Source organism: Petaurus breviceps, unplaced genomic scaffold, assembly GCF_028583685.1.
Source record: "Petaurus breviceps papuanus isolate PSGF00001 unplaced genomic scaffold, PetGlider_PUasm1.0 90925, whole genome shotgun sequence".
Lineage (NCBI taxonomy): Eukaryota > Metazoa > Chordata > Mammalia > Diprotodontia > Petauridae > Petaurus > Petaurus breviceps.
Window position 1 is genome coordinate 14,192,173 of NW_027187380.1, and position 24,477 is coordinate 14,216,649.

Below are 24,477 nucleotides of genomic sequence, written 5' to 3' on the forward strand. Positions count from 1 at the left end.
TTTTCCCTCTCCTTCAATTCTTTCCTCCCTCTCTCCTTCTTTCCTCTCTTCCTTCCCTTTCTTCTTCCCTTCCTTGACCTGGATGGACCCACAAGTGATGAATATACCCAAAGAGGAAAGCAGAATTGGCATATGAGGTTAAATTCCAAAGAATCAACATCAGGAAATGAAGATGGGTCAGTACATCCTGGACTCTGAAAACAGTAAGAATAACTTCATCATCAGCTTCATTACAACCTGATACAAGAACATCACTGAGGCACAACCAGATCAGTGGAAAAGTGAGGGAAGTAGCAAGTTAGGGGCCAACTAGCACGCATTCCTCCCATGCCCACATTTCTGGTGTGCTGCACTGCAGCTGCCAGCTGCCACCCTTGGGAATAATTATCCTGGGCCATGGTTGGCATCCTTTTGTCCCTTTCTATGAGCCACACCCTCCCCACCTGCCTGAGAGCTGGGCAGAGGGCATTTGAACCCCTTCCATCTAGAATCCCTTGTCTCAGCAACCTGCAGTTTTTTTTGCAGAAAATCAAAGACATGCTAAATTTTGAGCAGAAAACCCACAATTCGTTTTACAAAGGGTTTTCCTCCAGAACTCGAAGATGATTTTTTAACAGTGACAGCTTTAACATTGAAGATCCTCTGTATGTCCACATTCAATAAATAAGAAGTTGTAATGGAGTTGATAAGAAAAGGGAAGAAATTTAGGAGGCAGAAATGAGCTTTTCAAATAAATGTTCCTACATGTGAAAAAGGGGATCAGCATAAAGCATTTATTTTAGAGGACTGGCAGAAGACATTGTTGTCATCCATAGAAAGTCATAAAAACAAAATCCACTATGAGTCAATTTATAAAATACAAAAAAACCCATAAGGATGCTTTGATTTTAGGTTTCTTTTCTTTTCACTCCTCTTCCAGTATCTTTCAAATATTGTTCAGTCAGCATAGCAAACTAATACTAATTGGAATGAACAGGTCACACTAGAGCCAATCAAATGTCTTTAGCTTGTAAATACTCTCAGCTCAAAACAACAATTCTTGTAACAGTCCTGCTTTCAGTGACAGGTGAACATGTTACAATATATTTTGAAATGCTATATATGGTGCAAAGACCAGTAATTTCCAACGCATGTATGTGCATAAGAATCTTCTCTGCTTACCAAATGGACATTTGTGGCCCCCTTGAACTCTTCATTAAATAATGATGAATAAATACTCAAATGCAAAGTGTATTATGAATTGGACTGGCTTAATTTCTTTTAGATGTATATGGATTTGAAAAAGAAATTGTGTTCTCAGGTTAGGCAAAAAGCAATTGTGATTTAAGGAAAAAATGTCTTAAAAGAGATTTTTAAAAATGGTCCCCTTTGACTTGAAGGCAGGAATTATTTTCATCAGTGAAATAAATAGCATCTTCATATCATCATATTTGGGCTTTTCCTTATTGAACAGCTGTGTATATAATTGTATTTTTTAAAAATTGTGCCTAGGTTTAGTTGGGCCTGGGACAGATTTAAGAAGGAGCCATTTATTAAACTAATGGCTTTAAAAATTTTTTTCTGTGCTGTTAAATCCCCCCCCCCGACCTTTTTGCATTTTTAGAAGGTTATATGAATTTTTCAAAACTGTGTTAATCTATTAAGGCAGCTAGGTGGTACAGTAGAGTGCCAGGCTTAGAGTAAGTCCTCTTTCTGAATTCAAATCTGGCTGCAGACACATAACACCTGTGTGACCCTGGGTAAAACCCTGTTTGCTTTAGTTTCCTCATCTGTAAAATGAGATGGAGAAGGAAATGGCAAACCACTCTATTATTTTTGCCAAGAAAAATACAAATGGAGTCATGAAGAGTTGGACATGACTGAAAAATGACTCAACAACAACAAATGTGAATTTTTTACAATAAGGCTTGACTGTGAACAGCATGTTTTTTTCATCAGTATTTAAGACTGCTAAAGGTACATTAACTAGATAAGTTTTGTCACATTTGTTATTGCATTAATAAATCAAACTTACCACTTGGGAAAAAAGAGATGAAATCAGAGATCACTTATCTGAGATGGACAAAGGAAGACTGAACACACAGAGAGTTTAGTACATAAATATATTAAAGTCAAGGGGTTAAGTGGGAAGATAATACTGGGAAGTGCAAGCAAAACAAACTTTCTCATCCTGAAATAAGGGGGAGAGTAATAAATGAGAGAGGGGGGGAAAAAAGCAAAGAACTACAATGTAAGGAGGCACCTTAGATTGCCTCTTAGATAACTGGAGAACGGTTGAATAAACTGTGGTATATAAATATAGTTTGAATGTTGTTGTACCATATGACATGATATAAGAGAACATCTTAGAGAATCCTGGGTAGCATGAACTGATGCAGAATGAAGTGAGCAGAACCAAGAGAACAACTTATGTAAGGACAAAAACAAAGTAAAAAAAACTTTCAAAAACTTAAGAAGTTTTATCAATACAATGACCGTGTCTCCAGAGTACTCATGATGAAGCATGTTACTGGAGAGAGACATAAGGCTCAGAGACATACATTTTTGGACATGGCCACTGTGTAGATTCATTTTGCCTGACTATGCTTATTTGTTCTAGGGATTTTTGTTTATTTTTTTATTCTTTTCCTTGGTTAAAGGAGGAAGGGAACACTTACCAATAATGATACAAAAAAAAAAAAGACCACTGGAATATTTTTCAAAAGTACACAGAAAAGAATAGAAAGGAGTCCAGAAGTAAAGTTTTGAAAGTAATACGTAGAATTTATTACATACTTTTAGAAAAAAAGCAAGTGTTATGAAATAGAGCTTCATGGTTTCAGAAGGAATACTCTTTTTGTATTCTGTGTGTAAAGAAATGCTCAATTTTGGTGTTTAAATTCAGAATGTTTTTTTTAATTAAAGAAGATAAAACAGAGAGGCAAAGCTATTTTCTGTTAAAATGTAAATCATGCAGCTATATATTTATCAAATGCACCTAAGAATAAAATGTATTTGGTTTGGAGGAAGTGGATTCCAAGGATCTGAGAAACTGAGAAACAAATAATGGTATGACATCTGAGCTTGTTCTCAGGAATCTGAAACAAGATAAAAAAATTTTGCTGAAAAATGCTGCTATTCAGAGAATTTGGATGAGTGTTGAGAACTACATAGAAAGGCAGAAACACAAAGCATCTCAATTAAGAAGAAATTAGGAAGCAAGGCAGAGGTGGACTGCATCACTATATCAATAATCTATAATAATCAATCAATAAATGTTTATTAATTTTTTGTCTTTTTTTTTTGGAGGGAGGAAGGCAGGGCAATTGGGGTTAAGTGACTTGGCCAAGGTCACACAGCTAGTAAGTATGTCAAGTGTCTGAGATCACATTTGAACTCAGGTCCTCCTGACTCCAGGACCGGTGCTCTACTCACTGTGCCACCTAGCTGACCCAATAAACATTTATTAAGCACCTATTATGTGCTAGGCACTGTGCCTGAGAATATACAACGAATCACAATTTTCCTATTTTAAATACACAGTTAGATACAGCTGACATCCACAGCTTGATACAAAACATTTTAAAAAATGTTCCAAAGAAAACTGTTACTTTAAAATAGAAGCTAATTGGGGCGGCCAGGTGGCTCAGCGAGTAAGAGCACCGGCTCCAGTGTTGGGACGACCTGGAGATCGAATCCCGGGCTCAGACACTCAGCACCACACCCAGAAATAACTGGCCGTGTAACCTTGAGCAAGTTACTTAACCCTGATTGCTTAAAAAAAAAAAAAAAAAAGAAGCTAAGAATGATAAAGCAGGGCTTCCATTCCACTCAGCATGGGGAGCTCCTGAAAAAGGTCCTGCTGAAATCAGACACAGAAGAGAGAAACTAAATAACTCTGCCTAGGACTGAGAAGGATCTGAAGGATCTGAACTGGGGTTCAGATAGGTGAGGAGAACTGAACCCAGAAACAGAGCTTAGAATCTTTGCTCTAGAGTTCCTTGAACAGATAAGCCAGACAGAGTTTAGAAATACTGGTAGTGAGCCTCTAACAGCCACCACCTTAGGTACAGATGTAAAAAGGTCAATAGGTCACAAAAGATTCAGTACAGAAGATAATACGCTAATAAGCTAAATTATGATGTTGTGGGAGAAATGATTACCTCTTCAGTTAGATGTAACACACTGTTCAAATACATATGCTGTTAGGGTTTTAAAAAAATGTATACGCAGTCTTATGAATGTATTGTTATTGTGTTCAGGTGTGTCTTACTCTTTGTGACCTTATTTGGGGTTTTCTTGGCAAAGATCCAGGAATGTTTTTGCCATTTCCTTCTCCAGCTCATTTTATAGATGAGGAAACTGAGACAAACAGGGTTAATTGACCTTGCCCAGGGTCACATAGCTAGTGTTTGACATTGTTGTTATATTTAGCTATTATTATGATGGCAACAGCTAGCATTATATCATTTTTTCTCCTTATTTGAATAAAAAAAATCAATCAGTATTTATTAAGCACCTACTATGTACACCAGGCATTGGTGTTCTAAGTGATGCTATCTGAAGTAGCCTGACAAGTGTTGCTTTGAATTATGATATGTGTGTTATATAGAATATTAATGTGTATTTGATGCACCTCTAAATCATTTTCAGGGACTGAAAATTTTGACTCCAGGGAGAAATTTAACACTAGCTTCTCTCAAAGTACAGTCCCAAAGTCTATCCGTACTGTCATTGCATCTTTGGGAAGCAATGGAATCTTGGAATGACTACTTAACTGTCATTCAACTGTCAATAGTTTAGATGTCATTCTACGAAGAGTCTGTGAGGAGATTGAGAGCTTGACTGATGTTCTGGAGAGATTAACTGTGACAGGTGAAGAGAAGACAGAGGAAAAGGATTAAGAGAACTGAGTTCCTGAAAGAACTGCATTTAACCCCTGGAGAGAATTTGTGAGAAAAGACTATCCTGAGAGAACTGAATGGATTTGTGTTTTCAGTATTAAGCAGAAGTTAGTGGTTTTAGCAGTAGTTAAAGGTGACATGGCTGTGATGTTTCTCACAACTGATACACTGGAAATATTTTTTATATTTTGTTTGTTATCCTGATAATAAATAGCCAATAACTTGGAAAGATGAGGGGGAGGTGGGGAGAGGGGGAGAGAGAGAGAGAAAAAGAGAGACAGAGAGAGAGACATGGAAGGAGAGAGGGAGGAGAAGGAAAGATAAACTGTGGTAAGGTCTCAGCTAATTAATGATGGAAATACTGCAATTTTAGTACTTAACTTGCAAATATCAGAATATATGCCTTGATTACATCAGAAGAGGGAGTAAAAATAAATAAGAAAAATGGGCCAATAGCAGACAGAGAAGAGCAGTCACCACATATGTGCTTCATATGCAGCAGCCTACCTGCTCTATATATACACACAGGTTTTCTCCATAGCATGCGAGCTCCATGAGGATGGGGACAGTTTCAGCTTTCTTTATGTATTCACGGCACTTATCATAGTACCTTGATACATAGAAGAAGCTGAATAAATGCTTGTTCAATGAATATTGAGAAGCACAGAAAGACTTATATAAATTAATACAAAGTGAAGTAAGCAGAGCCAGGAAAATCATATGTTACAATGACTACAAGGTGAATGGAAAGAATAGCTAACACCAATCAATCAATCAATCAAAACTAAAGAAGAAATAGAGATATGGAAACATTTCTCCTCACTTCTTTTTGGAGATAAGAGACCACAGGAGAGGACCAATGACTATAAGAACAGATTTTTTTTCACATGTTGATTGGTTTTGCTGAATTTTGTTTCTCTCTCCTTTTCTCCCCTCATCTTTGTAAATGCTGATACAAGGGATGGTTCTCTAAGAAGGGGATACAGAGGGAATATCAATAAAAATCTATTTTAAATTGTTTGATTGATTGAACTCACTCTTAGTGCAGTGGTTTCTTTCTGCTTGTGATGCATTAGGTGTGATAATGGGAAAGATATAGGGGCCAGAGTTAGGAGAGTGGCTGGAGAGTAGCCAATCTAGAAATTTGGGGTTAACCCTGAAACATTATTGGTAAATGCTTTCAGACCATTAGGCTGGAGAGCTTTCAAGAAGTGTAAGGAGCAAGGAGAGTGTGTGTGTACAGCTCTTACTAGTTATGTCCTTGTTCACTTAGTCCTGTTATATGTGCTCTTAACATATGTCCCTTTTCCCTGCTACACTGGGAGCTTCCCACAAGCAGAAATAATTTCTTTCAATTCGATTCAATCCGGCTCAACTGTAGCTGGACACAGCATACAAAGACTAAATGGGAAAAACCCACATATATCCTGCTCTCAAGGAGCTTACATTCTACCAAATCTCCAGGTCATGATGTGTGCTTAGCTGTAAAAAATGCAACACTCATCTCAGCACCAGAGGCAGAGTACACATCTCCTTGGGAGCCAAGACTCTTACACAGAGCTGAGTTTGGACACTGGAAAGTATACACAAGGCTTGTGAGATGTTTTAAACACCAGAGGCTTTTCTGAATCAGCCTGTAGGAAGGTGAATGAGATCGAGATGCAGGGAGGGGGAGAGGAAAGGAAAGGAAAGAAGGCTATAATACAGAGCTCTATAAAGCAGGATTATGGCAGAATGGTGCCTAAGGGAAGCTCTGGGATTGGGTATTTGGCAGTGGAAGGAAAGGTTACCTCTAGATGGTGAATCTGCTACCTTCCCCAGCTTTCTGCCTGCCAACAACCCCTCCCCAAGGCTATACTGGAGCCCTGACCCACTGCCCTCCTCAACCCTAAATCCTGCATATAAATACTTAATCCTATTTGTGTATTCATTCAACATCTTCATCCTATCCACAATTACCAGATTAACCTTTCTAGAATTGCACTGATTATTCACTAGGCAACTGAGGTGCCATTGAAGATTTTTTGAGCCTGGGACCAAACTCTGGTCTGGCTTTCAAGACCCTACTCATTTGGCTCTCAACCTACTTTTTTCAGAGATATTTCATATTGTTCCATAATCCTTGTTCTTCAGTCACAATGCTATTACACATGCTCCACATTCCCCTTACCTGCTGAAATTCTACTTATTATTCACAGTCTAGTTCAAATTTAAAATCTTCTATGTACCTCCCTTGTAATCCCTGGTTGGGCATATCAGTTGGTGAGGGGAAAGGCTGGAGGCAAGGAAACCCATTAGAAGGTTATAGAAATAGTTCAGGGGAGGGGTGATGAGTGCCTAAAGTAGGGTGGTGGCTGTGTGAATAGGGATAGGCCAGTTCAAACTTGGCAATGTTAAATTTTCAGTGTGAACAGGATTTATTGTTTTGTTGATTGCCTAGGCTTAAGAAAGTGATAGAGAAAATGGTAATAATGTATATTAAACTTCAAAAGCGAATCTGACACACTTTTAAAGTGAAAAGTATATCTGGTGGGGGTGGGGAGGAGGTTCTGATGTTTAAACATTTACCAGCACATCCCTACCCCTAGGTCTCTTCTTTCCCTAATAGCACTTCAAACCAACGCTGTACAGTACTTGGTATGAATTTAGGCAAACAGGGTAAATACCTGTTAAATTAATTTCATTCTTCCCATAGGTGTCTTAGACTTTTGTAAATACCTCGAGGGCAGGAAGCTTGTTTACACCCCCCTAGGAAGTACCTAAATTGTCACCACTGAAAATCATCTGCTTTCTCTCTCTCCCCCACCTTTCTCTGAGGCAATCTCTGAGGCAATACATGACTTGCCCAGGGTCACACAGCTAGTTAGTGTCTGGGGCAGGATTTGAACTCAGGTTCTCCTGACTCCAGGGCCAATACTCTTATCCACTGCATCACCTTGCATCTGCTTATTAAGTCTTCTGGACATCTGCCTGGAATTCCGGATACAGACTGAGAGGAGACCAGGGTTGTGTCTACAGTTCCCTGACCACCACTTCCTCTCTCTCACCTGTAATATTCCACATAGGTGGTCTTGTTGGCCATCTCCGTCAGTTCCATGCTGACATTCCTCCACACAGGCAAGCCTGAAAGCTGTAGGATGATGTTGCCTGACATCTGCTGCACGAACTTCAGCGTCTGGATATAGTCTCCTCGGGCGGCAAAGATCTCATTGAGCCGGGCCAAGTGCTGCTCCAGGTTCACCTTCATTTTCAGCGTGGTGCCTGACACCTGGGGGTGGGACAAGAAGAGAGCGGTATAAGAAAACCTGTCATTTAAGGTGGAAGGAGATAGCTGTCAGATGATGGAGGTATGCATGGCAGGCAAACACTCAGAGCTCACCATGTAGGAAGAATACTTTCTTAGCCTACACTGGTCAAAGTTAGGGGTTCTTAATTTGGGGTCCATGGACCCCCAGGGGGATCTGTGAATGTAAAAGATTTTAATAATTACATTTCAATATAATTTGTTTCCTTTGTAATCCTCTGTATTTTATCTCATGCATTTAAAACACTGTATTGAAAAGGGGTCCATACCCCAGACTGTCAGAGGGGTCCATGACACAAAAAGCTTAAGAACCTCTGAACAAAGTATATACAGGACAACCTCCACCCATAAAATGAGAATGAGATCTGTCATGCGAGGAATATATAGGGATTTAGCAAAACAGAAGTACACAACTTATTGTAATCTATCTATGTATCTATATACTGAGAAAGGGTACTTTTTGGGTCAAGGAAGTCATTTCTTTTCATTCAAATTAAAAGTATTTCATTCTTCTTTTCATGATCACCCTCTGTTTTTGTTGCTTTTGCTGCTAGTCTTTAAAAAGCATAAAGGCCTTACTGAAGTGATGTAAGAGTCAGATCTGTGGGCAATTTATTTTTTTTGTGGTATTTATTTTATTTTTTTTGCCTTTTGGAGGGCAATTGGGGTTAAGTAACTTGCCCAAGGATACACGGCTAGTTTTTTTGTGTGGGTGTTAAGTGTCTGAGGCCAGAACCGAACTCAGGTCCTCCTGACTCTGGGGCTGGTGCTTTACTCACTGAGCCCCTGAGCCACCTAACTGCCCCGTGGTATTACTTTAAAAAGATAAATGCACATTTTTAGTTCCAGAAAATTCTATTATCCATAGCCATAGGTATTTATTTTGCATTCAGTCAAGTCATGTGTTACAATAAAAACTCAAAACCTCCTCTGGTGGTTTCTAACACATGAAGGGTACAAATCCCAAACACATCTGGCTACAGTAATGAAACAATTGCTCAGAAATATAAATGGCTGGTCCCACCTCTGGCAGTGAGAGTCTGGGAGAAAGAAGGTGCTCCAGCTGTTCCTTCTGGATCAGGTCATTTCACAGCTGCTCACCTTCTTACCCATGAGTCCATGAAGGACCCTGACCTTGCCCCTCCTTTAACTGCAGACTGGCAGGAGACAGACTAACCAAGGCCCCTGCTATCTTCTGCTTCCAAAAAAAAAAAGGGGGGGGAAGGGGGAATGTAAGTAGGTGGAGAAAGAAGCTTCTCAATCTGGCCTAAACCAGATTGCTATTCCCAGATCTGGCTTCTTGCAAGAGAAGTGAGAACCTTGATCAAAGAGGACAAAGGAAAATGTTTGAAACCAGATTCCCTCCCCCTTCACTGCACCCCCCCCCCCCAGTTTTGTTTCTGTTTTCCTCTGCTAGGAGTGGGGTGGGGATAGACTCCAGTTTTCAAATTATTTTTATAATAATGAATCTATTGTTTAAGATTAGTTTAGTTAACGCTTAACTCCATATTCTAACATCTAATCAGATCAGACCATTGAAACCGCTATATATACTAAAGGTGAGCAGAACTGAACTCCAAAGTCTAAAAGCAAGATGCATCCCTGTCTCTAAAGGACACAGAGATTCACACAAGAGGAGGGGTCTATCCCTTTTAGCTCAAGGGCTTCCTCTCCACTTCTAATTTGAAGGCTGGTGGCTATGTTACTGTCCCCACTACTGGTGGCGACATCCATTTAGGCAAAGGCAGAAATTGTAAGTGATGACAGCACTGCTGCTGTCCTTGATTACCAGATGAGTGACACATTAAGGACGTGGTAATAGCAAGGCACTTTTCAATGCAGAAGATACAAGGTTCTTCAGTCTAGGAAAGCAATCTGGGATTCTGCCAAACACCTCTCTGTAGCAGAATGGTAGTCAGGCGTTCACCCAGCAGAGCAGCTGGCTTGTCTTTCTTTTTACAAGCTTTAGACTTCTTTACCTTCTGATGCATGTCAAAGGAAGGAGTTGGGATTTTGAAAAGAACTAAAGGCATAACTGAATAAAGAAAAGTATGTCTCAATTCAGACAGCTCTGTAACTTTCAGAAAATGATGAAGGTGAAAAAAAAATCTTTAGAAGCAAAAACTGCTAATAACGACATAACAAAACTGCTTAGAAAATGAGACCAGTTATTAATAAAAACAATAGCTTGGATTTATTCAGGGTGTCCCAAAAGTCTTAGTGCTATTCTAATCTTAAAAACCTTTCTCAAGTTTTTAATAGATTAAATTTGCAATAAGATGTTTTGGGACATCCTGTATAAGTTTTAAGATTTGCAAAGTGTTGTATATAAATTTGATCCTCACGTACCCAATAAATATTTCCATTTTGCTGATAAGAAAAGAGCCTGAAAAGTTAAATGATTTGCCCATGATTGTGTCTAGTAAGTATCTGAGGAAAACTTTGAAATTAGGTCTGAGGCTGGCATCTGAATTCTTTTTTTTTTTTTTCATCTTGGGCCACACAATCAGCAACTCTCTTGTATGTAGGTCTCATGAATTTAATTAATTAATTAAACTTCAGTTATAATTACTAACTGACCCAAGTCCATTATAATTGGAGGCAGCATTTATATAGCCATATCAGGGAACATATGGTTAGATCCACTGGCTTCAGTGGGTCCTAACGATGACAATACAACAATTTTCCATTTGTGGTTTCAGTGGAGGCAGCCTCTTTACATCAAATAGATCACAACCCAATTGTGATCTAAAGGCAATTTAGCTTTTAGAAATCTGACTATGAGGGGGAGCTAGGTGGCACAGTGAATAGAGTACCGGCCCTGGAGTCAGGAGGACCTGAGTTCAAATCCAGCCTCAGACACTTAACACAAAAACTAGCCATGTGACCTTGGGCAAGTCACTTAACCCCAATTGCCCTCCAAAAAAAAGAAATCTGACTGTGATGGGGTGTCTAGGTGGTACAGTGAATAGAGCACCGGCCCTGGAGTCAGGAGGACACGAGTTCAAATCTGGCCTCAGACACTTGACACAATTACTAGTCATGTGACCATGGGCAAGTCACTTAACCCCAATTGCCCTGCCCTTTCCCCTCCAAAAAGCAAAAAAAGAAAAAAGAAAAAGAAAGAAATCTGCCTGTGAGACACAGAAATTACATGACTTGCTCACAGTCACACAATTAGCAGAGTCCCATCCATAGTGAGATTTCACAGAATCACAGAATTTGAGAGCTGGAAGGGAACAGCAGCCAGACCAAGTGAAATGCCAGCACTGAGATTTCCCACTTTAACATACCCAACAAGTGATCATCTATCCTGTCTGAAGCCTCCAAGGAAGGACAACCTTCAGGGCAGCTAGGTGGCACAGCAGATATAGCACCAGCCCTGGAATCAGGAGGACTGAGTGCAAATATGACCTCAGACACTTACTAGCTGTGTGACTCTGAGCAAGTCACTCAACTGAGATTGCCTCCCCCCCAAAAAAAACAAAAAAAAGGAAACCTACTATCTTTTGCCCATTCCACTTCAGGACAGTTGTAGTTTTTCTTGATATCTAATCAAAAGCTCAATCTAAAGCAATTCCTACTCAGTACTTTTAGCTTCTGCTCTCTGAAGACAGATAGAATAAATATACTCTCCCCTCCACATGCTAGACCTTTATTTATCTGAAGTTCTCATGTCTCTCCTGAATCTTCTCCAAGCTGAATAGCCCCAGTTTCTTCAAATAATCCCCATATGGTATGTCCTTAAGACTCTTCCCCATATTTCAATTTGCACTCAGAGTTCATCAGTTCTCTTTCTGGAGGTTGTGTATACCATGTTTTCATCATGAGTCCTTTGGAATTGTCTCGGATCATTGTATTGATTAGAGTAGCCAAGTCTATCACAGTTGAACATCATTTCAGCATTGCTGTTACTGTACACAATGATGTCCTGGTTCTTCTCACTTCACTTTGCATCAATTCATATTGGTCTTGCTACGTTTTTTCTGAAACCACTTCCTTTGTCAAACACAGGACTCAAAAGAAACACAAGAAGGTAAACATGAAAGAATAATCCTAAGGACCTTAATAAAGTTAAACTGTTATATTCCTATATGTGAAGATGATACATGTAACTCCGAAGAATTCTATCAGTATTAAGGCAGTTAGAAGGAGTCTACACAGACAGAGGGCATGAATGTAATTCATTTATGTTGGGATGATCTCCAAAAAAAAAGGAGGGGGGAGTGGGATGAGAAAGAGGGATGCACTGGGAGTAGGGAAAAGGGAGAGGTAGAATGAGGAAAGTTTTCTTACATAAAAGGTACTTAGAGATAATAGTATTCCTTCACAATAAATCAGTCATTCACCAATTGATGACTCAGTTCCCAATTCTTTGCCATCACAAAAAGTGCTGGTATAAATATTTTTGTACATGTAGGTCTACTTCCTTTTACTATGATCTCTCTGTAGTACAGATCTAGTAATGGTATTGCTGGATCAAAAAGTATCATGCACAGTATTATATACCTTTAAGCATAGTTCCAAACTGTTCTCCAGAATGTTTGGAGCAGTTCACAACTCGGCCAACACTTTATCAGTGTACCTATTTTCCCTCATGCCCTCCAGCATTTGTCATTTCTGATAGATGTGAGGGTACCTCAGACTTGTTTTGATTTGCCTTTCTCTGATCAATAATAATTTAGAACATTTTTTTCATATGACTATAGATAGCTTTGATTTCTTCTGAAAACTGCCTGTTTGTATCCTTTGACCACTTATTGATTGGTCAATGGCTCTATTTTTTTTTAAATTAACTTAGTTCCCCACATATTTGAGAAACTGGCCTTTATCAGGGAAACTTGGCATAAAAATTTTTGATACTGCTTCATTGTCTATGGTGCCTTTTAGCAAAGTGTGATTTCCCTGATTATCTCTTTTAATTGGGTCTACTTTTGCTACCCCTGCCTTTTTTACTTTAGCATAACAGATTCTGCTCCGGCCATTTATTTTAACTCTGTGTGTGTCTTTCTGTTTCAAGTGTTTCTCTTGTTAACAACATATTGTTGGATTCTGGTTTCTAATCCATTCTGCTATTTGCTTCTATTCTATGGGTAAGCCTATCTCATTCACATTCACAGCAATAACTATATATCTCTCCATCCTATTTTCTTTGGTTTATCTTTTTCTCTCTATTTTTATCCTGTGCCTCCTCAAAAATTTGTTTTGCTTCTGACCACTGCCTACCTTAATCCACCCTCCTTTTTATCACTTCCCCCACCCCATATCTCTTATCCCCTTCCCCTCCCATTTCCCTAATTGATAAGATAGAAAGATAGATTTCTATACCCAATGAGTGGCCATTTATATTCTTTCTTCTTTGAACCAATTCTGATGGGTGAGATTTATGCATTGCCTGCCACCCCCCTCCATTATAAAAGCTTATTCCTGAGTGCCTTTTATGTTCCTCATTCTACCTCTCCCTTTTCCCTACAACCAATATATCCCTCTTTCTCACACACACACCCTTTTTGAATGATTATCCCAACATTACTAAACCACATTCTTGCCCTCTGTCTTTGCAGACTCCTTCTAACTGCCCTAATTGATATAAATTCTTAGGAGTTACATGTATCATCTTCACATATAGAAATATAAACAGTTGAATCCTAAATCCTTTAGGATTACTCTCTCATGTTTACCATTTTATGTTTCTTTTGAATCTTGTGTTTGAATGTCAAATTTTTGATTCAGCTCTAGTCTTTTCATCAGGAATGCTTGAAAGTCCTCTATTTCATTAAATAACCATTTTTCCCCTTGAAGGATTATACTCAGTTTTGCTGGGTAGGTGATTCTTAGTTGTAATCCTAGCTCCTTTGTCATCCAGAATATCATATTCCTAGTTCTCCCCTCCTTTTACATGGAAGTTCCTAAATTGTATGTGATTCTGACTGTTGGCTCCATGATAACTGAATTGTTTCTTTCTGGATTTTGCAATATTTTCTCCTTGACCTGGGAGCTCTGGAATTTGGCTATGATATTCCTGGGAGTTTTCATTTTGGGATCTCTTTCAGAAGGTTACTGAGGGACTCATTTCTATTTTACCCTCTATCTAAGATAAAAGGGCAATTTTCCTCAATAATTTCTTGGAATATTATGTCTAAGTTCTTTTTTTGATCATTGCTTTCAGGTAGCCTAAAAATTCTTGAATTCTCTTTTCTCTGTTTTCTAGCTCAGTTGTTTTTTCCAAGGAGATATTTCACATTTTCTTTCATTTTTTTCATTCTTCTGACTTTGTTTTATTGTTTCTTGATATATCATGGTATTATTAGCTTCTACTTGCCCAATTCTAATGTTTTTATTTTTGCTTTTTGGAGGGGGTAACACAGGGCAATTGGGGTCAAGTGACTTGCCCAAGATCACACAGCTAGTAAATGTTAAATGTCTGGAGCCAGATTTGAACTCAGGTCCTCCTGATTCCAGGGCTGGTGCTCTATTCACTGCGCCACCTAGCTGCCCCTCCAATTCTAATTTTTAAGGAATTATTTTCATCACTGTACCTCTTTTTCCATTTAGCTTATTCTGCTTTTTAAGGAGTTCTTTTCTTCAGTGAATTTTTGTGCCTCTTTTACCATTAAGCCAATTCTCTTTCTTAAGGTGTTATTTTCTTTAGTATTTTACTGTGCCTCTTTTACTGAGCTGTTAATTATTTCTCTTTTCATAATTTTCTTGCATCATACTCATATCTTTTCTGGATTTTTCCTCTACCACTCTTATCTCTTTCTTTTATTCTTCTATGAACACTTGTTGGGCTTGGGCCCAATTACATTTTTCTTTGAGGCTTCTGTTGTAGCTGTTTTCACACTGTCATCTTCCTCTTAGTTTATGTCTTGGTATTCCTTGCCACCATAGTAGCTTTTCATAGTAAAGCTCTTTTTTTTGGGGGGGTCATTTGCTATTTTTCCCAGCCTATTTCTTGACTCTGATCTTTATATTAAAGTTGGGTTCTGTTCAGCCAGGGGCAGGGAGGCTGTCCCAAGCTTTAGGCTTTTTTGTGTTGCTATTTTCAGAGCCCGTTCGGGGGGTCTGCAAGTTTTCAGTACTTCCAAAGTGGTGTAATATAGGGAGAGATATATTTACTGCTCTCCTGGTCTGTGCTCTAGTCTTCACCCAAAAAGAATCCTTGCTCCCTTGTAGCCACAAGTGCTGGTGTTCTTTTGGGCCTGGAATTGCAACAAGGTCCCCTGCTCTCAGGCCGCCATAAGCGCTAGTGATCCTCTTGGCCTTGGAATTGTGACCAGGTCCCCTGCTCCCCTATGACCAACCACAGATGGTCCTCTCTGCCTTGCAACTGTGACCCAGAATTGTATAGGGACAATAGGGCTGCCATCAGCACCAGCTGCACCCAGTGGCAGCACAGAGTCCCCGTAATCTCTTTCTGACCAGTTGTCCAACCCCCTTACCATCTCTGGGTTGCTGCTGATGTAGCTCCCTTTGCTGGTGCTCCTGCCATGTTCTGGGCTGGCCCCTACTTGGTCACAAACCTCTTCTGCTGACCTCCTAAGGTGTCTTAAGTTGGAAAAATGTCTCACTCTGACCGTTTGTTGGCTCCACTGCTCCAAAATTCGATTTCAGGAGTTATTTCGAAGTTCTTTGGAGGGGAATGTTGGGAGAGTTCAGTTGGGTCACTGCCGGTTCCCTACTATTTTGGTACCACCTCCTCTTCACACTCTTAAAATTTGTTAAGAAGCACAAAGAGCTTTCACTTATATTGGTCATATCCACTGATATTTATTGCATTGGAAATTAAAATTGATAAAAATTTAAAAATACGTATTTAATTCATTTAAAAAGAATGATGTGTCTATTACATGTTAACATGAATAACATTTTAATGAAAAATATATTTCCAAAACAAAAAAAATTTCCATTAGAAAGAATGGCATTTTTACAAACATTTTTAATATCTGGATTAACAAAAGACAGTTGGATTAATATCTCTGTTTCTGCAAAATATTGCAATATTGCTTTAGTTTAAGCATATGAATAAAATCTGGCCTCCCACAGATATGTTGAAAAAGAAAGTATTTTAATAGGCAAATAATGTCTTAGAATTAATAAGAAAATAATTTCTAACTCAAGGATCTCCTTGAAGAGTCAGTCTCTGGAACCTGCAGGTGGTCTGCAGATCATATTTTGGAAGCCATTACATTATATCATATATACCTCTTATATATATAAGATACTTGGACAAAAATTTTTCTAATAAAAATATTAAGTAGGTCAGACAGTAGTCAAGCACGTCTCATTTGGCCCATAAGGGCCCAATTTAGATGCCCCCAAACTAGTCAAGATCCATGTACCAAAAGCTGTATCTAATGAGTTTGAGGAATTAAAAAAAATTCCCTTAGTTTCTGTTTTGAAAACAAATAATTTTATCTGTTTGATATTGTCGAGGATGCGGAGAAGAAAAGCTAATAGCTTTGTTTGTTTTATTGTATGATAGTATCTTTTCTTTTCAGAGATTTTCTCCCTCTCAGAAACTGGGAAGAGAAAGACCTAGAGGTTTTGCCTGGTCTTGAACATCCTATTCACTGCCTCCTCTCACCCACTGATTCTCTGTCTGGGCTCATGCTCTAATGGCTAACTTCCCAGTCCTTCTTATAGCCCCAAATTGTTATTGCCAAAGAGCTGAACCTTGACTCTCCAAACCTTGTTGCCCTCTCTTTCATCCTATGAACCTATTCCCACTGATGTGCCCTATGAGCCCACCCTTTGTACTATATTCTCTGCCCTACCCCATTCTGTAATTAACTAACTTACATTTTTAGATCTCTTCCCCTCATGTTCTTTTCATTTTCTGGCCCTTTGAGATTTGGATGACATTGTGTCCTCAGCCATACTTTATACTACATATATAGTACCCTATATTGGGTACTACCCCAACTTGTATACTACCCCTTATAGTGCCCTATCCAAATTTATCATCCAATCCAGAACCTGGTGGCTTTCTCTACTGATCTCGACTCTTTCTCAATGAATTCAGTGCCTAGCTCACAGTCTTCCTCTCTATTCCAACTTCTATCCTCATAGTGGGGAATTTCAACATATGTGTTCAGTCTCCCTCAAATGACCTAACCTTCCAATCTCTCAGTGTCTTCAATTCCTATTACCTCCACTCAACTACACAAAGGTATGGTCACATCCTTATCTTACCCTTGTCCATAAGTGTTTCACTTCTGTGATTAAGAACTCTGAAATCCCTTTACCATTTTATCTTTTCCTAAACTTATTTTCATTTTTTCCACAACCTCCAATCCCTTCTCATCTCAGAGTTTTCCTATACCATCCCCCTTGCCTACCAACACTCCCAAGTCTTTTTTCACATCACTCCCCTCCAAGCACTCCAAAGTCTAGTCATAAAGGCCATTTTGGTGTCATTCAGTTGTTTTTCAACAGTTGTGTTCAACTCTTTGTGACCCCATTTGGAGTTTTCTTGGCAAAGACACTGGAGTGCTTTGTCATTTCCTTCTCCAGTTCATTTTACAGATGAGGAAACTAAGGCAAACAGGGTTAGGTTACTTGTCCAAGGTCACACAGCTAGTGTCTGAGGTCACATTTGAACTCAGGAAGATGAGCCTTCCTGACTCCAGGCTCAGGGCTCTTTGCACTATGGTGCCACCTTGCGGGCCAACTTGTTATTCCTCAAACATGATACTCCATCTTGGTCTCTGTGGCTCTGCACTCTCTCCTCAACCCTTCTGGGAATTCATGGATTCCTTCAAAACTCACCGTAACTGCCAGCTTCTACATAAAGTCCTTCCCCATCCCTGCTAGTTGTTAGTGCCTTCCCTTCACAAATTACCTTGCACTGGTCTTGCACATGTTCTATATTGACTAACACATGCCCTATATTTACTAATATGTGTACATGCCATTTTCCCTACTAAATTATAAGTTACTTGAGGGAAAAGACTATTTCATTTTGGTTTTTGATCTTCAGTGATTGGCACAGTGATACCAGGTTCAGAGACTTGCCCAGTAGCAAGTCCAGGTCTTTTGACATCTGTGCTCAGTTCTGTTGTATGCTACTCCTCATAGATTAATACCTTATAAATGCATTTGTAAAAAACACAGAAAAACCTTCAATGAATGCAACTTGCCAATCTGCAATTTAAAATATGCCATAATTATACACTTAGTAAGCCTACTGGCAACTAATGAAGAATTGCCCTTTGAGAAGTGGTTATGATGGAAGTCATCCGAGAAATGAGCTACCAGAAAAGATGGTGGATTGGCAGTGCAGCATCAGTGAGGAATGGACAGGCCTAACACTTTACATCAGAGGTTTTGAACACATGGTCAGCCAGAACCAGATTAAAATGTAACTGGGAAATGCTTAGTCAAATAAAATGTAAAAAAAAAAACCAACACCAAAAACCGAAATACACAACAAAACAAAAACAATGTAACATAGATAATGCTAAGTTGTATTTTTCTAAGTCGATGAGGTCTATAGTACAAACTGGTAAGAAAAATGCCTGCATATAATATCATGTGTGATAAAACCAGGATAACTGTTTATGCTGCAATAATGTAAATTAAAAACAATTCTGAAAGGCATCAGAACTCTGATGAATTCAGTGACAATTCAGGACTTCAGATGGTTGAGAGCGAAACATCCCCCCTTTCTTCTGGCACATAGGTGGGGAACTATAGGTGCAGAAGGACGCATATGGTACATGGTCAATGTACTGACACAGTTATTACATTATGCTAAACATTGGGGATACAAGAAGAGGCAAAATCAGTCTGTGTCTTCAAGAAGCTCACACTCCCCTAATCAAGAGAGATGATATGCAAACAATTGTATACATATGTATACAATACACACACAAGCATATACATACACACATACATTATGCATATATAAATGTATATCTACATATGACAAATTGGATATAATCACAGAAGAAAGGTACTAGCATTTAGGAGGAAATCTTACACAAAGTGGAATTTTAGCTAAGACATAAAAGAAGCCAGGTAAGTTGACCTCTTTCATTTTACAGATGAGGAAATTGAGGCTCCAAGAAAGTTACTTGCCTACAGTAGTCACAGAATAGGGAGAGAGCAGGGTGTAAGTAGTGGTTAGAATGCTGAACTCCACGTCAGGTGGAGACTAAATCCTGTTTCAGATACTAGTTGTATGACCTTGGACAAGTCACTTAACACTATTAAACCTCAGTTTCCTTAATGACAATAATAAAAGAGTACCTATCTTAGAGGTTTGAGAGGCTCAAAGGAGATAATACATGTCAAAGCACCTTGAAAATCTTAAGTACCATATACTATCTACTGTCATTTTAAACTTATTACTATTGTTATTGTTTAGTTTACATGTATATTCCAGGTTACAAAGAACTTCCTCCTCACAGAAAGCTGGTGAAGTAGGTACTAAAGTGAACTGATTTTCCTGAAGTCACAAAGGTAGATGGGACAGCTAGGAGGTACAGAAGATAAGAGTACTGGGCTTGGAGTTAGGAAGACTCATCTTCTTGAGTTCAAATCTGGCCTCAGACACTTATTAGCTGAGTGACCCTGGGCAAGTCACTTAACCCTGTCTGCCTCAGTTTCCTCATCTATAAAATAAGCTGGAGAGGGAAATGGTAAACCACTCCAGTATCTTTATCAAGAAAACCCCAAATGGGGTCACAAAGGGTCAGATGCCAGGCATGCACACAGGTAGTAAAGGCAGAGACAGAACTAAAATCTTCATTTCCTGAATTACAGGCTAATGCTTTCCATTACACAACCCTGCCTTTCTATAGAGGACACGAAGGAAGGACCTGTCCAGTTTTGTTGTTCCACCAAAGCTAGCCCAGGGCTCGTGTGCACTTCGTCACACGCTCCCAATAAAGTCCATTCATGGATCAGTCAGGGAGCTGAGCAGAATCAGTGAATTCATCTCCCTCCTGCCCAGGGCAGGCAGAGGTACAGGAGACAGATTATGGCCACTTTATCACCCTAGGCTCTACCAATCATCAAGCATACTAGAAAACTCAGGCCTGCCAAGGAGCTGAGTCACTATGAGGTCAGTAAGCAAAGGAAGCTAAAGGTCACTGAACTGAGAGAGAGGGTCATGGGTACAAAGACTGGGACAAGGCTCCACTTCATTGTCTGCATAGCATCTCCTCTTAGGCATCAGAAAACTGCCCTGGTGGTATTGATGGAGCAGAGGGCCATTCCCACATATGGGAATTCCCTCTTCATCCCAGCCCTTCTTTCCTACATTCTCTCAACAAATTATTAACAATATTAGCCAAATTTTTAAAGCTAAGGTTTGCAAAGTGAGTTTCATGCATCATCTCTCAATCCTCACAACTGCTCTAAGAGGTTGGTGGTGCTATTATTGTCCCTGTTTTAGAGATGAAGAAACAGGCTCAGTGGTCACATAACTTGTTTATGGTAACAGAGCTAACAGAGTCAGAGCCAAAATTGGAACTGGGATCCACCCCCACTGCAATGATTTCTCTCAAAGTTAGGTTTGGCTGCTACTAAAACAAATAAAAAACCAGGAAAGAACTAGAATTAATTCATGTCAAAATTGGTGAAGAAGCCAAGAAGGTCATCAATGTTCAGAGGCATTCATAGCTGTTCCTCATTTCGTGTCTAGAGGCAGCTGTTGGCATAGAGGATGGAGTTCTAGACCTGGAGTCAGGAAGATCCAAGTTCAAATCTGGTCTCACACTTAATTGCTGTGCTCGGCCTCAACTCCCTCATCTATAAAATGGTATAGCATGAACCTCCCAGGGTTGTTGTGAGGATAAAATGAGATAATATTTGTAAATCATTTAACACAGTGCCTGGCACATGGGAGATATTTAATAAATGCTTGTTTCTCCCTTCCTTGCAGGGAATGAACAGGCAAGGGGATGAATTAAGTGTGTATTAAATACTCTTCCTCCCACCCAGCACCCGGGGTAGGATCACATCTTCTAAGCCCTGAACTGGAACCATCTCCATGGTCCCATTTCCAACATTTGCCCTTTCTCTGCCTATCTTCCCTTATTACTTAACTGCACAATAAACTCATTCTTGGGACAAATGCCTAGAAGCTGAAAAATAAGCCACAGGGAACTCATTCTTGGACTTTTGCCATCATATCCTGGGGACCTCAAAGAAGTGTTCTCCAATATGGGTTGAGGCTTTCTCTTCTATTCTAGCAAATTTCCCCAAACAAAGGTACTAGGTACCTTCTGGGGTTTTCCCTTCCTGCCCCAAATTACTAGTTACTCCCCAGTCCCAACTTTGAGAATAAGAGATGAGGTGGCACAGTGGCTACAGCACTGACCCTGAAGATCTGAGTTCAAATCTGGCCTTACTAGCTGTGTGACCCTGGGCAAGTCACTTAACCCTGACTGCCTCTAGGAGAGAAAGAGAGAGAGAGAGAGAGAGAGAGAGAGAGAGAGAGAGAGAGAGATTAGAGAGATTATATGAGAATAAGGGATGAAAGCAAGGACACAGTAGCAACTTAGAGACAGAAGGCTCTTGGCAGTGGTAATAAATTCAGCTGGGATAGAAGGAGATGGAGATGGAACAGTTATAGGGCAAACACACAGTCCTACCCTTTGAGGATTTAGTAGACTATAGGAAACTGAGAAATACCCCAAGACCCTGGAGCCATACCAGGGCTCAAGGGCAACCGGACAAAGGGTCCTAGGAGGTGGAGAGTTTTGTTTTATGACCTTCTCTCCACAGAGATTCCCTGCATTGCCCCTGTAGTTCCTTTATATATCTAGATCTTACTCATAAATCCCAAAGGGCCAGAAAGTCTACTTCCCAGGGTAAGTTATAAGATGCAGACAAAAAGGCTATTTCATCTTTTCCCATCATGGGGAATGAGAGAATCCCTCTCCTCCCCCACTCCACGATGAAGAAGGAGACAGCACATTCTCCGCATGCTAGTCATATGTCTAGGCATGCAAGTTCATAGCTTTGGGGCTTCCCAGTGGGGGCAAGGACTTCCTCTTTCTGAGCCTCAGTTCCCTCAAAAATGTTAAATAGTAATGTGGATCAGTTCATACAAGTCTTTTCACATCTCTTTGAAACTGACTTTTCCTTAATTTCTTATAGAACAATAATATTCCACTACATTCCAAAGTCTATCATAGTTTGTTCAGCTGTTCCCCAATTGATGGGCATCTCCTTTTGTTTCTGTTTCTTGTCATCACAAAAAGAGCTGCTATAAATATTTTTGCACATATAGGTCTTTTTCCCTTTTCTTTGATTTCTTTGAGGCATAGGCAGGGGCATGCTGGTGCTGGCCTGTAACTGCTCACAAGGGCCAATTGTTAGATTTCCAGTGTGAGCATTTATATCTCTGAAATAAGTAAACACTGCAAATCAGGCTTTGGTTTGTTTTGTTGATTGTTTTACCCTTTAAAAAGTGATGTAGAAAATGTGAATATGTCAGAAATGTGAATAATACATGGTAGATACATTTTTTCAAGAGAGCAGGTTGTTAAGTATATTTCAGAGAATACTTCCTAGAATATAGACCTAGCATTGGTATCACTCAAAGGGCATGCACAGTTCAGTCACTTTTGCACATAATTCCAAATTTGCTTTCTAGAACGGTTAGACCAATGGCTCTCAGCTATACCAATGAAGGCTGGAGGGAAGGGGACTGGAGCTAGCTCTTCAAGCTTCTGGACAGCATTCAAAATGCCAACAGAAGAATTCCCACAGCATTCCTTCAGTGTAAGGCATCTGGTATGGGGGAAGTACAGGTAGAGCTGTCCAGGAAATTCATGCTCATTCCAAATCTTGAAATACATAAAATTCAGCTGTCATGATTGCTTCTGGAGGCAATCATGATATAGTGGGATGTTCACATAATTTGGAGTCAGGCGATCTGGGTTTAAATCCTGGCTGTTCCATTATAAGATAAAGACCTTGGGACACTCACACTTCACTTCTCAACATTGGATTTCCCAACTATAAAATGGGGACGATAATGCTCACTACTTACCTCAGAAATGTTATAAGAGGACAATGAAAAAAAAAATCTATAAAGCCCTAAAGTGCTATAGAAATGTAAATTATTACTACAACTTGGAACTTCGGTGACACCCTTCTCAATTCCTCCCACCCTGGTGGCTCCTGTCACTACTGCTAACTGTGCCCTTTCTCAAATTTCTCCACAACCTTGGATAACCACCACACCTCCCTTCACCCCTAGATACTGGGACATTTACCCTAAATCTCCAGGACTTGGCAGTAGGTACCAGTGGAAGTTGGAATGGATAGGAAATCAACACATGAGACTTCTCCTTCCCCAGACATTGGATCTGTTTTTTACAGTCTCACTCTTCTGTTGGTTTAACATCTATCCCTCTGTCCCAGGGAAACAGATTTCTCTAGAGGTGGCCACTGATCCTGGTCCTCTGGTGGGGTGGTAGATCTAGATGTGAGCAAATCAGACCTCAGATTTTCCATCTGCAAAATGGGGGACAATAATATTTGCTGTCTATCGCCTCTCTCAGACTTGGTTTTCTCATCTATAAAATGAGGGGGTTTGACTCAATGGCCTCCTCTCCAGGTCTAAATCTGTGATACTATAATCTGGAAAAAAGAATAGCTGCCTCTTTAAGCTAGAGCTCTTTCTGAGAGACCAAGGGATTATATCCTATGAACAGCTTATAGGAGGAGGGGTAGGAGAACATACAAATATAGGTCAAACTCTGTTACAGTGAGCTCAAGGGCATAGTCTGAATTCTCTGATCACAACAGAATCCTCTTGGTAGTGAACAGATTTGAATAAGGAGACCTTTAACCATTATCCAGAGCTTCTGGATCTTTTGGGGTTCAAAGTTTGCCACTGCAGGTTATCAGTCACAACTGGATCAAACCTATAGGAGTCTTAGAGAGGGTAGATGCCCAATGGTCCCATTTTCCTTCAGCTCAAACCACTCCCCTTGGTTCCTGTATCCTTCTCCCCTGAATCCCACAACATGGGATACGTTGTCACATCTGGAAGAACAGAAACTTCAGAGCTGTTTGGGGACACCTTCTGAGTCCTGAAACTTTGATGATGCTCTGGGTCAGCATTTAACAAAATCTGGCCTCTTCTCTATTTTCTTTTTTCTTTTTGGAGGGGGGAAGGCTGGGTAATTGGGGTTAAGTGACTTGCCCAAGGTCACATGGTTAGTAAGTGTTAAATGTCTGAGGCCGAATTTGAACTCAGGTCCTCCTGACTCCAGGGCTGGTGCTCTATTCACTGTGCCACCTAGCCACCCCCTCTTCCCTATT

At 39.8% G+C, this 24,477-nt stretch overlaps 1 protein-coding gene across 2 annotated transcripts in view; it reads right to left on the bottom strand.

Moving 5' to 3' along the window:
- TTYH2 (tweety family member 2) overlaps positions 1 to 24,477 on the bottom strand; it is a 95,421-nt gene that overhangs the window by 46,146 nt on the left and 24,798 nt on the right. For both annotated transcript variants that reach the window (XM_069076503.1, XM_069076502.1), the window contains exon 4: positions 7,931 to 8,151. In XM_069076503.1, the coding sequence (XP_068932604.1) occupies positions 7,931 to 8,151 (221 nt within the window). The remainder of the gene's footprint in view (positions 1 to 7,930; positions 8,152 to 24,477) is intronic.